Raw genomic sequence first — 14,363 nt, 5'->3', positions numbered from 1 at the left:
AACAAGTTTCGAGTTAAGAAACATATGGGCGTAAGTGCAGATACGCCTCTATGTCTCTGCTTCTAACAGCTGAACAAAATAGACATATGGTCATAAGTAAAGATAGGTCTGTATGTCTCTTGTATTGAAAGCATAATGTTAGATACAACCCCAATATTTTTCACAATAACTTTTAAACCGTAGGAGATGCAGATACGCCAGTATGTCTATTAAATAGAGCGCATAAAACATAGTGGGGTTATGGTCTTATCTCAAAATCGATAATTTTTCAGTTACGCCCTTATGTTTATTGCACGACTAAAATGTATAACCGTAGACTACGGTATCTAAAATACTAAATAAGTATTCCCTATAGGTCTGAAGTACAATAAGTGGCCACCATCACAATCGAATTATTGATATTTCTGATTAATCTATCTAAACTACCGAATTATATTATAATTATTTAAAATTACAGTATAGTATCGGAACTGGCCAACAGAATTTAAATTATCTAATATACTAAATAAGTATTCCCTGTAGGTCTGAAGTACAATAAGTGGCCAACCATCACAATCGAATTATTGATATATCTGAATAGCCTATCTAAACTACTAAAATGACGATCCGAATTAGATTATAGTTATTTAAAGGCTGAAGTATAATAAGCGGCCACCATCTCAATTGAATTATTGATATTTCTGAATAGCCTATCTAAACTACTAAAATGACGATCCAAATTATAGTTATTTAAAGGCTGAAGTATAATAAGCAGCCACCACCTCAATCGAATTACTGATATTTCTGATTAGCCTATCTAAACTACTGAATTTCATTATAGTTATTTAAAATTACAGTATAGTATCAGAACTGGCCAACAGAATTTAATTTAAAACCAACTCCTAAATTATTAACAATAGTTATTGACACATGTGATTCTCTATTAATTTAATATTACAATTAGCACTCACACAATAATTACACAATGATACAAAACAACACACAAATTTGATAGCAGCACAAACTGTCGGGAAAACCTGGAATTAAAATAGAAAAACATTTGAAACTGCGATCGTAGCGCATTCTGCTGGATCCAATTTAAAACATACCAAGATAAAAAACAATTTATTTATAAACAAAAAATTAACTGATCAATCGCTGCACATTTAATATTTACGAATTTCAGTTAAAAGTGTATTTTACTAAAACTTCCAATTTTATGTCTGGATAACCTCTATTGATATTCCTGAGTAACCTATCTAAACTACCAATTTTCATTATAGTTATTTAAAATTACAGTATAGTATCAGAACTGGCCAATAGAATTTAATTTAAAACCAATTCCTACACTATTAACAATAGTTATTCACACATGTGATTTGTATGCTACTTAATTTGAACTTATCTGACCAATTTTGACTGCAGATTAAAAATGTAAATTACAACAAATTATTTTAAATCCATTAGTTTAAAACTTGATTATCTAAAATGTTAACAATAGTTATTCACACATAGAAACACAACCTTTTGATTTGTATGCTGCTTAGGTTATTTGAGGTAATGCGACCAATAATCTCTATTAATGTACTATTACAATTTTAGCACTCACACAATAATTACACAATGTTTTATTTTTTATTTTCTTCTTTTTGCCTGTTGGCTGGCCTTTATAAACTTATAACGCGGCCACGTAGTACACTTTTTATAACTTCATTCTATTATATTTTAATGTTATTTGCCGTATTTACTTTTGAAACATGAACCTTACAAAACAACACACACACATTGATAGCAGCACAAACTGTCGGGAAAACCTGGAATTAAAATAGAGAAACATTTGAAACTGCGATCGTAGCACATTCTTCCAAGATCAACACTTAATATTTACTAAGAATTTCAGTTAAAAGCTAAAACTTCCAATTTTATATCTGGATAATCTCTATCCTCCAAAGTGAGTACAGAATATATTGAAATAAGAAGTGGTGTTATTTTTATATGTTTATGCTTACTCTATGCTTTCAAGACTATAATTGATTAAACGTATGGCTGTGTTGTAATATTATAATGTTTACATAGAACAATTGGTGAAAATTTAACTTTGCAATCTGCATTAGACTACTGATCAAACACTTTATAATAATGTAATCTAAATGTAAACAAATGTTTCTGCCTCTTTGGTGAACTTCAGCTGAAAATATTCACAGCTGTTAAGTATCAGTTCACTTTTTATTACGTGTCGTAGCGCAGTCTGTCGGATCCAATATAAAACACTCCAACATCAACAATTTATAATTAAAAATTTAATTAAATTTGACCGAATAAATAACTATAATGAAATTCAGTAGTTTGGATAGGCTACACAGAAATATCAATAATTCGATTGTGATGGTGGCTGCTTATTATACTTCAGCCTTTAAATAACTATAATCCAATTCGGATAGTAGTTTGGATAGGCTATTCAGAAATATCAATAATTCGATTGTGATGGAGGCCACTTATTATACTTCAGCCCTATCGGAAAACCATCTAATTTGTTTATGTACACTCCTGAAGGATTAACAAAAAATATTGTACATTCAATAGCATTACGATAAATTAAGTTGTAAATTAAAAAAATATACTTGTTATAAAATTAGTAATTTAAAATTACAGTATAATATCGGAACTGGCCAACAGAATTTAATTTAAAACCAATTCCTACACTATTAACAATAAGTAGTTATTCACACATGTGATTTGTATGCTACTTAATTTGAACTTATGTGACCAATTCTGACTGCAGATTAAAAAATGTAAATTACAACAAATTATTTTAAATCCAATTAGTTTAAAACTTGATTATCTAAACTGTTAACAATATTCACACATAGAAACACAACCTTTTGATTTGTATGCTACTTAGATTATTTGAGGTATGCGACCAATATACTCACTTCAATAAATTTGCAAAATGAGTTCAATAACTTTAATAAATAACTATAGTTTTTTATGCACTTCAAACATCTTCAATCTCTATTAATGTATTATAACAATTAGCACTCACACAATAATTACAGAATGTTACAAAACAACACACAAATTTGATAGCAGCACAAACTGTCGGGAAAACCTGGAATTAAAATAGAAAAACATTATGGCTGTGTTGTAATATTATAATGTTTACGTAAAACAATTGGTGAAACTTCATCTTTGCAATCTGCATTACACTACTGATCAAGCACTTTACAAATTTAAAATATGAACTTTCTAAATTTTAAATGTGAACAAATGTTTCTGCCTCTTTGATGAACTTCAGCTGAAAATATTCACAGCTGTTAAGTATCAGTTCACTTTGTATTACGTGTCGTTCGTAGCGCAGTCTGGCGGATCCAATGTAAAACACTCCAACATCAACAACAATTTATTATTAAAAAATTAATTAAATAAACTATTTAAATTGGACCGAATTGTGAATCTAAACCATTCTCGGATCCACCTGAAGACACACAAAAAGTTTCATTAAAATCGGTCCACCCGTTTAGGAGGAGTTCAGCCTCACACACACGCACACAAGAAATATATATATATAAAGATATATATATATATATATATATATATATATATATATATATATATATACTGCCATACAAATACTAGCTTGGGGAGGTTATGTGTACTTTGGAATGAAACAAATATGGTCTACAATAATTAATAAAATGTTGACATTTTTATTGTTAAATTATTAAAATCTTTAATAACACAATTTAACAAAAAACCATCTTAAATCAAAATAACCTGATTTTTTTAATGAAAAGAATCCAAAGTGGATTTTTGTAAGTAGTGGTAGCTATAATATTTGTAGATGCTTAAAGGGATATTGTTGAAGGAAGCGTACAAAAATAAGAGGGAAGACTCTTTTTGGATTCTGGACGTAAAAACATAATTTTTAAAGAAGAACATTTTTTCTTACAAATTTTACATCTATTATCCTACATTAAAAATTCTGAAACCGAAATAAAATTATATTTCTAGGTGGTCAAGGCTGAAGATAAAGTAATAAGAAACTAGCACTGCAAACTGCAGGTGACCAAAACAGTGGACTGGGATGTCCAATTGAGAGGTAATAGTTGTTTGTTGCTCCTGGCTTCTGCAAACGTACTTTTAAGTGGTCGTGCTCGCTTATGCATTGATGGATTTTGTTAAAACAAGTACCGTTGGAATTACAATTAAACTGTTCTAAGAGTTGGTGTTTAGTAAATTGTGTACAACTAAACTGGTTGTTTTGTTATTTGACTTTAAAAATTTTTAACAGGCATAAATTTGTTAATATTAAAGAAAATAACACAACTTTTTTAAATTTTACTCTTATCTATTTAAAACCTATGTTCCAAATTTGGCTTTAGCTTAACTAGTTTTAGAGACAATAATTTTTGAATACAAAATAAAAAGTGGCAGCTAGCGACTAAATGAAACATTTCTCGACCTATGTTTATATGATATTTTTTGTATGAAATGATGAGGACTACCAGCCACAGAAATTTGTAACACCCTTTTGTGAACACTCTGTATATATATATATATATATATATATATATATATACACACACACACACACACACACACACACACACACACACACACACAGGGTGATTCAAAAAGAATACTACAACTTGTACAAATATGTATTTAATGGAAAAAAACATAATGGAACCTTCTGTTATACATCATTACAAATAGTATTTTTTTAAATGTTTTCACACTCAAAAACAAGTTCAGAATGTTCAATATGACCCCTTCCAGACACTCAAGCAATATCAACTCAATACTCAAACTCATTCCACACTCTCAGTAGCATATCAGGCGTACTGGTTTGGCTAGCTGTTGTTATTTCTTGTTTCAAATCATCATTGGTGGCTGGGAGAGGTGGCCGAAACATCATATCTTTAGCATAAGAAAAAAAATCGCAGGGGGTAAGGTCAAGGCTTCTTGGAGGCCAGTGATGAAGTGCTCTGTCGCGGGCTGCCTTGTGGCCGATCTATCACCTCGAAAAGTTGACGTTCAGGTAGTCACGGACAGATAAGTGCCAATGTGGTGGCGCTCCATCCTGCTGAAATATGAATTGTTGTGCTTCTTGTTCGAGCTGAGGGAACAGCCAATTCTCCAACATCTCCTGATACTGTAGTCCAGTTACAGTAGCACCTTCGAAGAAAAAGGGACCAAAAACTTTATTGGCTGAAATTGCACAGAAAACGTTCACCTTAGGCGAGTAATGTTCATGCTCAATTGTTTCCTGCAGATTATCAGTGCCCAATATACGGACATTGTGCTTTCCCGTATGTGTGTTCATCACTAAACACAATCTTTAAAACGAAAGATTCATCTGTTTCCACTTGAGCAAGGATAATCTCACAGAAATTTATTCCTTTAATCTTATCAGCTGCAGAAAGGGCTTGAACCAATTTCAGACGATAGGGTTTCATTACTAACCTTTTTCGTAGGACTCTCCATACAGTTATCTGTGGAAGTTGCAGCTCTCTGCTAGCTCTTCGAGTCGATTTACCTGGGCTGCGAACAAAGCTTTCTGTAGGCGTGCTACATTTTCATTGCTCGTGCGGGGTCGTCCAAAACTTTTCACTTTGCACAAACACCCATTCTCTGTTGCCATTAACATTATCTGTTGCCGATGGCCGATGGCAATGTTGTCCCATAGCATCAATGGCTCTCAAATACCTTTGTCAAAAGTGTAATGTCATTGTGAATTTGAATAAGATTACGCTCCATTTTTCAAGCAGTAGAGATAAATCAGCCAACTCTTCTAGAGCATTATAAATAATAGCATAACACCTCTGCCCTATCACTATACTATATTTTTCTCAGTTCACCAAAGTAGAAAGAAGTCAAAGCTATCAAACTCAATTGTTTCATACAATTAGGAATTAGTATAACTGAGCTTTGGAATCATTAGAATTCTACTAACTTACACTACTAACAATAACTTAATAAACTACAACATTGGATATTTGATAAATTTCATACCTTGCGTTTCTTCTTGTTTTTCTTGAAGAGTTTTTCTTTGGGTTGAGGTGGAGGAGATTGTGGGTGTTCTTCATTCGGAGCTTCATCCCCTTCCCCTGGCTGCACTCCATCAGCAAATGAAACACTCTTCCGGACTTTCTCTTCCTTCAAGGGTTTCTCTCTACAATCAGACAAAACATCACAAATGCACATCAGACAAATGGTACTTTTAGTTTAAAAGCAGACTTTTGTTCAATACACTTATCAAGTTGATACTGACATCATTGCTTGGAAAAAGTATCAACACTAAAAATAAATTACTGTAATAACTTACAATTGCTTACAACTTATAAACTTACATTGCTTAATTAATAACTAATAAGTATTGTTGGTCTAGACAAAATCCATATATATTTTTATCTAAGATGAGATATATTTGTTAAACTATTAAAGACTAAGGTTATTTTTTAATTGTAAACACAGAGTAACTGATTATGTTTAGTATACTTTTAAGAAAAATTCAATATAAAAAATAAAAATGTTAATATCATTTATGTTAACCATTATATTTTGTACATAATATTTTTAGCCATTATATTTTGTTAACCATTGTATTTGTATACAATATTTTGCTAAACATTACATTTTGTATATAATATTTTGTTAACCATTACATTTTGTATATCATATTTTAATTACCTGAAGCCAGGTGATATTAGAATTCCTTTTTCAGGAGGCGGAGGAAGAGGAGCTAACACTTTGGCTTTGGCTGGAGTCACCATTACCATTGGAGAAGGCTCTTCTGCTTCTTCCACTACGTCCTGTGAGAACACAATAAATTGCAAATGTAGCATTTGTAGGTGACTAAATAACTCATGAGAGTCAGAAAAACAGAAAATAAGTTCAGTCTGATACAAAAGGTTCCTTTTTTCCCTAAACAAAATCATTCAATATGGTTCATGGATCACAATAAGGTGAAAATAATAGAGAAGAATACATTTAACAGTTGTTAAAAAAAGTTCGATAGCAACAATCCCCATTAGAATGGTACATGGTCCAGTAGTTGATATATTTTGGCAATTATAAGAGAAAAACAAAAAATATTAAAGAATATTATATCCACATTCACACAAAGAAATGAATAGAACATTCAAAAAGCTTGTATTTAATTGGGATAAATAGTTCCTTATTTATATTAAATAAACATATGATCCTTGTTGTCCTTGAAATGTCAAACTAAATATTCATTTTTAGTTTGGATGGTTAATTTGTACAACACTGATGATATGATGACTATGAAGGTTGGCATGAGACTCGCAACACTTCCAAACATTTAAAAACTCGATCGTCTTAAAACCTAAGGAACAAATATTTTAATACAAATACATATGTTTGTAAAAACGTAAAATTGATTTAGTTACAATCTACCAGAAATTGTATTTGTTAACATATTTACTTATAACAATGAAATATATATTTTATATACTTTCAAAGGAATTGTTATATTTCAGTTTTTTTTTTTCGTACAGAAAAACAAACAAGAGTTTTAAGAATTTGTCATTTACGTTTATATATAAATCATGCCGTTACGAATATATACGGTCATTTACGTTTGTTACGTGTTTTATTCTATTGAAAAGTTTTTCTAATAACAGTGGTACAAACCTTTAAATAATATGAACACATGGTTGACATCATTTATAACCAATTCAAACTGAAGTTATACAATGTTTGGATAAGTTCTTTGGCTAATCCCAACTAATAAAAACTTTCAGGATGGTGGCTATTAGCAATTGTACAAAATTTCGGTCTGGGATATTTTACAACATAAATTAGAATTGAGACAAAACTTTTAAACAATTTAAAGCTATTGTTATTCTTAATATGTTTTTCCATAAAAGCAGTCATTCAAAAGTTTTAGAAGTATACAAAAAAATGTAAACTTATAAAAATTCAAAATAACGGGAAATGTTAAATCTACCTTTCTTCCAACTAAGCCAGAAGGGAAATTTGACCTCTTGACATAGTTTCAAAAGTTGTATTGTGGCTGTTGTTATAACAATTCTCCATATATTGGATTAATCTGGTAAAATAATTCATAGCTATTTCTTAATCATCTTGAAACATATAAAGAGTTAAATAATCATATAAATTGTTTGTTTCATATTGATTATTGACTATGTCCGATGGAAGATTTGAAGGGATAACTGGATTTCGATGCTTTTAACTAGTCATTTGTCTAATCACTAATTGAAACTTTATGTTTTATAGAATGCATGTTCATAAAATTGCATTATTTCCTGATTTTGTACAATCACAAATTGGTGGATGGTAACCTTTTTGAAACTTTCTATTGGTTGAGAGACTTTTATTGCTAAATAATTTATCCAAACAATGTGTAAGTATTGTCTTAGTACTGATTTTTGTTTGAATTGGCTAGAAATTATGACATTTAACCACTATTTCCACAATATTACTGTATATTATTCAACACTGCACCGTTTTAATTTAATTATTTACCAATACGGACACAATATTACAGTTTTTAACACACTTTAATGTTACATAGTAATTGACAAGTTTTTATTGCACTTAAACTTTTTCGACAACTATTGAACCTTAAGGTTGACGGCCATTCCCAATTTGAAAAAGAATGGTTATATTTAACTCTTTATTCATGTTTTATTTTTAAAGTTGTAAAGACCAATTTTAGCAAAATTTTGCTATCTCACATTGTTTTGTCAAACTTGAAGTTTTTGTTTACAAACGTTACATTTGTATGTTCAACCTCTAAAATTAATATATAACAAGACAAGTGTATATTTATTGGTACATAAATAATCTTCAGAATTTTAAGAAGACAGCAATACCAAGATAAAAATATATGCTATGAATTTCTAAAAGAATGCATGCAAAACATGAACTAGTTAGTACCCTGCTACTATAGAAACTGCCAGATGTAGGGCTTCAGAGTTTTGAAAGAGGGAGATGAGCAGGTGGGACAGATAACTAATTCTTGGTACTTGGAATGGAAGGGGAATGGGCCAGCAAGCTGTTTCATTGCAGGAATGGTAAAAACCAGGAAATGATGATGTTCATCATTGTTAGTGTATGCGATGCTGACGCATGCACAACCTTAAAGAATTATGTACCTCAGATTGTTTTGCCTCTTCAGACTCAAGTTCTGAAACTGAAGGATACGTATCCTTCAATAGTAATGCCTTCTGTAAACATCAAAGTACAATACAATTAAAAAGCTGTTTTTAGATTGTAGTTAGTACACATTATAAAGACAACTAAAACTATAGTATTGATAGATAAACGAAAATACTAAAACTATCCGTAACAGACTTTTGTACTAATACAAAACCAATTTTAAAATAAAATACATTTGCTTATCAGCTTTCTTAATTTGAATATTATTGTAATTTTCCTTCTAATGGATTATTCTAACAAAATAGTGAAAGAAAATGATGATGATTGTGTCACATTTTTTTAATATAAAGTAATTAACTGATGTGGAGTTGTTTGCACCTTACCAAAAGAAAACAAAAGAGCTTAGTATTTGTGAGCTATATCTGTAAGCTTTGACTGTAGGTCGTGCAATACATTTTGACTACATAGCTTCAGTATTCCTCCACTACTCTAAATTTAAGTTATTGTGTTATTATATTTTCCATCAAATAAGCAAGTGAAATCTGTATACTGGAAATCCAGGACTATTAATAATAATGAGTCTATTAATCCAATAAGTGTCTTAATAAAATACATGCAAGAACCAGGCAATTATTTTCAAAATAACTGTTTTGTGATTTACTTGAATATGGCTGTAGAGCCGTTTTCGTCACAGTTACAACAATTAAACATCACCTGTTTTTATTCATTCATCTAGATGTGAAATCTAATATTTTTGTTGCTTTTGTTATAACCTTGCTTATCTGTCTTTCTAATACAAGGCTCTATTTACTAAATTACTTCTCCAACTCAAAGGAACTGAGCCATATGAAATCTAAGCCAAAGGTTGTCTTTTTCTTAAAACTACATTGTCATTTAGTAAAATGTCGAAGCTAATACACTGACAATAACCTGAATCTGATAGAGATATTGCCATATACATACCCTAAGCATTTGTTTTGATATTTTCTGCTGCCGCTTTATTTCTTTTTCTCTTTTCCTTTTTTCCTTTTCCATTCTTCTTAAAGCTCCGTCTAAACATTCAAGAAAGACAATGACAAGCTGGTCACTCAAAATCTTTGTTCAAATGCCTAGCAGAATTCATATAATAAGGAGCATTATGTATAACAGTAGCTTGCATATTAATCATAGAATTCTTTTAAAAATTAAAATATAGTATTATAAAGCTATTCCGCATTTTAGACCATATTTAAACAGGATATAACACATGGTGATTATAAAACAAGTGGCCTACTGTTTTATTAATATTGTAAAACACATAACTAAACCAACTATTACTTCAACAATTTAAAATTCTGTTCACGAAAACTATTTGATACAATTTTTGGTATTCTAATTTATTGTGTCTGTCGGTAATTAAACTGGCTGAAAAGGCTCACTCTGTACTAACAGAAGTAACTGGAATGATTTAAAGATATTTTACAAGAGAACTTAAAAATCTTTAAAGGTAGAATAATATTCTATTCTCTCCAAAATTTAAGTGGGTTTCTAAGCGCACCCTGAGGCAATCGTCTACTTTCTAATGATCAGTACCGGTGCTTTTTAAAACTGTTTTTCGTGTAAAATATATAGGTAGTTTAATATAGTGATTAAATTATACTAATTGTTAAATAGTACTTAACACTATGAATTGAAAGAAGATGTCATGTTAACTGTCTACAACTTATATGCAACATTCAAGATTACATTTGTAATATCACATAACAGCCTTGGCTTCGAAGATGCTTCCTTTACCAGTTTTGATAAATCATGTTAAACCATATTTCCAAACACTAAAGGAACTAGAACAAATTATGAAACAATTTAGAAATAACATAGAATTAATTTGGTTGTCTGTTGCAAATTGTGAGCTAAATGCAATCATACTCATCTGGGCACATGTAAAGGGGGCTGTTGCAAAATGAAATAAGATACAATTCTGAAGAGAAAGAAAATAGTATAAACATTACCAGAGAGTTGTGCTAAGAAAAACACATTTTTATCTGTGATTCAAGAACTAAGGGCAAAATATATGAAACATGCCATGAAAGCAGAAAACCACTATTGGGGAAAGGATTACCTTACTTAAGACCTAACACAAATTCAACCAATAACTGTAAATCTTCAAAGCTCAGACTCTTGTTACAATATAGAACTCCATGATAACTCTCTGAAAGAAATAAATAAGTTGCCACAAAATAAAATAAAAATACAAAAACATAATAAATAAAAACCAAAACAATTTGAAAGCTGCCAATGAAAGTTCCAAGCCCTTATGGGAAAATTGATAGGAAAGTTCAACAGTATTCAGCCGGTGAGGGCACAGCTTGGTAAGCCATGCGAAAGGGACCAACACGAACAATGGTCTGAGAGTGGCAAAAATCATTATTTTATTAGTTACCTAATTTTAAAATGTTGTATTTTTCTAATCAGAAGGAAGTACAAACAAATCACTTGACATTTTTTAAATAGAATGATTCAGGTTTGAGGTTTCATACAAGCTCGGAAAGTCAGAGATATATTGGAAATACCGATTGGGCACATTTTTACATGTCGACTTAGAACTTCAGTAATTTTTGTTGAATAGAGCAATGTTACTTGGTATCTCTCTCCCTTATTTACTCACGACTATAGCTAAGATGTTAAACAGAACACAGCATTTATTTTATACTTGTTTTGATATTTAAAGATTAATTTGACAAACATGACAAAAATGCTTAATACTTGGATTAAAAAAAACTCATTATCAATATGTGCCAAAGTGAGCTTACGATCAAAATATTCATTAGGATATGTTTAAACAAATCAGGAAATTCCTGCAGTAACCTACGGCCTTGGTGGACTTATCCTTAGATTGCTTTATATATCAGCTCTATCTGAAACGTCACCGTACAAAGATCAATTACTCTAAATTGATTTGATTAGATAATTCAATTCAATTTGCTTACTCATTTTGTTCATTAGAGTCAGTGATTAGTAATAAAAGGAAATATTCAGAGCTCTTAAATTGAGTTAATTTATGACCCTTAGAAGGTGCACATGGTTTGAACAAATGTAAGCAGTAAATCCAGTTGCGCAATGAAAAGCTAATCCCAAAGGGTACACAACGTTATATCTCAAATATAAAGTAAAATAAATATTCTTCTTCATTTTAATATAAAATGACAAGAAGTGGGTTGAAATAAGAGAACTTTTTCAAAAAGCGTAAAATATTTAAACACAGCGTATTTAAAAACACATGATGTATCAAGGATCTCAGAGCAAGAGCTCAGGTACTCCGCGAATCGTTGGGCCGAGTACACCCATTGGGGTGTATTCAAAACTGTCTAAGCAAAGTAAAAATATAAAGATTTTTGACACTGTTTCATTAGAAGTTTCAGGGGAACTGATATCATCTGCACACAACATTACAAGAAAGGAAGTTTTATTTTAAAATAAAATAATCTCTGCACACATCATTAATCCAGGAATGTCCAGTGATTGCAGTTTGCTCAAAGATTATCCATTGAAATACGAATTAATATTCATCCTACTTGTGACAAAGTTTTAAATGCAAAAGAGCAAGGTTATTGAAACAACATGATATTGAAATTTAAGAAACATTTAATAGAATGCCTTTACAATCGTTGTTTGACCATATTAGCGATAAGATTTTTTTTCCTGACTCAAAAATTAATCGGAAATATTAAAGATCAACTTATACTTAAGTTTGCACACCAATAAAATTTTAATTTTAATAAGAAACACCAGTATTAATGGAAAAAAGAAGTTCAAAGAACAAATAAACGAAATCTCACGACTAAATTGCTAATAAGGCTGTACGTAACTGTCAATCACATTTTAATGTTCTCTACAATAGATGAGAAAATGGTAAAAGTTGTTCCCTTGACCTTGTCATTACTTGCCCAACGTCTGTTTGCCCTATTTGTAAAAAAATCCCCTTGCATATGAATAGCCTATTCATATAACTTGAGTTCCTTCAAAGCAAACACGTAGGCTAAACACAAAAATGTATGGAATTCATATTACATACACTTTACAATGGTTGTTTCGAAGCTTGGGTTGTGATAGCACATCGGTACCATAATGAGTATAAGCAAAAATTCCAAAACGAGTACGTGATTCATATCTGTATCTTTCTCTGACATCTTTTGTACAAGTATGTATCTAGATAGAGGATACTAGTATTTTATTTTAAGAAAATTAAAGATAAGCTTCTACTAAAGCTTGCAGACCAATTAAATTCAAATTAAAAAAGAAACACCAAAAGCCATGAAAAAAAGAAGTTCAAAGAACAAATAAACTAAATTTCCATTACTGAAAGTTCACGATGACATCAATAGGCTATCACTAATAAGACTTTAGCCTAAGTAACTGTCAGTCATATTTTCATGTTTTCTACGATAGATGAGAAAATGGTAAAAGTTGCTCCCCTGACCTCCCATTACTTGGCCTACGTCTGTGTGCCCTATTAAAAAAAAAATCCCGTGCATATGAATAGGCCTTGTATTGTACCTTCCAGATAGAAAAAATTTTGCAAACCATTGTTTTCTGTATATAACAGTGTTTGTGTGGAAAATGTATAAATGTCCTAACTTAAAACCTTGGGATCTTATCTTGTTGATTGATCTAATTCTGTTAATTGAGGTAACATCGGCTTACCCACATGCATACAATAATCAGCACATCCAAATAGGTATAGAAACGTAATATTTATTTATATAGTCCAAACAATTAATAAGTTGTAGAATTTTAGCGTTTGTCGAGCACTGTAAGCAGCAATCACTTTACCGGCTCTGGCAGCCGATTAATTACCTCATGAAACTTGTACAAATATAAACCTTTTTACATTAATTGGATTCATTTAACGTGTTTCGTAATGATAAAATGTAACTGTAACTTAACTTACCCATCGATTACAACGATGCAAAGACTATAACTTTACGATCTCACAAAATCAAGAAACCGTTCAATTAGATAATGTACACCTTATCAATCCTCTATTGTTACACTAAAATTAAAACGGAAGTTGACGGGTTTTAAAAGAATACAAATCTATAGATGATGTACGGTAAAAACAAATACAAAATTTGTACTTTTTCAATTTAAACAGCGATATAAACTATTAGCACTTGAAATACAAATATTAAACCTTTATGAACTAACGTGAAATTCAGCGATTTGAACAATGAAATGGTTCAATTTCTTATAGGCCA

The 14,363-nt window shown here is 30.7% G+C and overlaps 1 protein-coding gene across 2 annotated transcripts in view; it reads right to left on the bottom strand.

Moving 5' to 3' along the window:
* The window catches only part of LOC124368992, a 165,636-nt gene that overhangs the window by 17,081 nt on the left and 134,192 nt on the right, over window positions 1-14,363 (bottom strand). For both annotated transcript variants that reach the window (XM_046826586.1, XM_046826587.1), the window contains 4 exons: window positions 10,093-10,181; window positions 9,126-9,197; window positions 6,673-6,794; window positions 5,995-6,154 (listed from right to left, as the gene is read on the bottom strand). In XM_046826586.1, the coding sequence (XP_046682542.1) occupies window positions 5,995-6,154; window positions 6,673-6,794; window positions 9,126-9,197; window positions 10,093-10,181 (443 nt within the window). The remainder of the gene's footprint in view (window positions 1-5,994; window positions 6,155-6,672; window positions 6,795-9,125; window positions 9,198-10,092; window positions 10,182-14,363) is intronic.

Source organism: Homalodisca vitripennis, chromosome X, assembly GCF_021130785.1.
Source record: "Homalodisca vitripennis isolate AUS2020 chromosome X, UT_GWSS_2.1, whole genome shotgun sequence".
In the NCBI taxonomy this organism is placed as follows: Eukaryota; Metazoa; Arthropoda; class Insecta; order Hemiptera; family Cicadellidae; genus Homalodisca; species Homalodisca vitripennis.
This window is presented reverse-complemented; position numbering and strand designations above follow the sequence as displayed.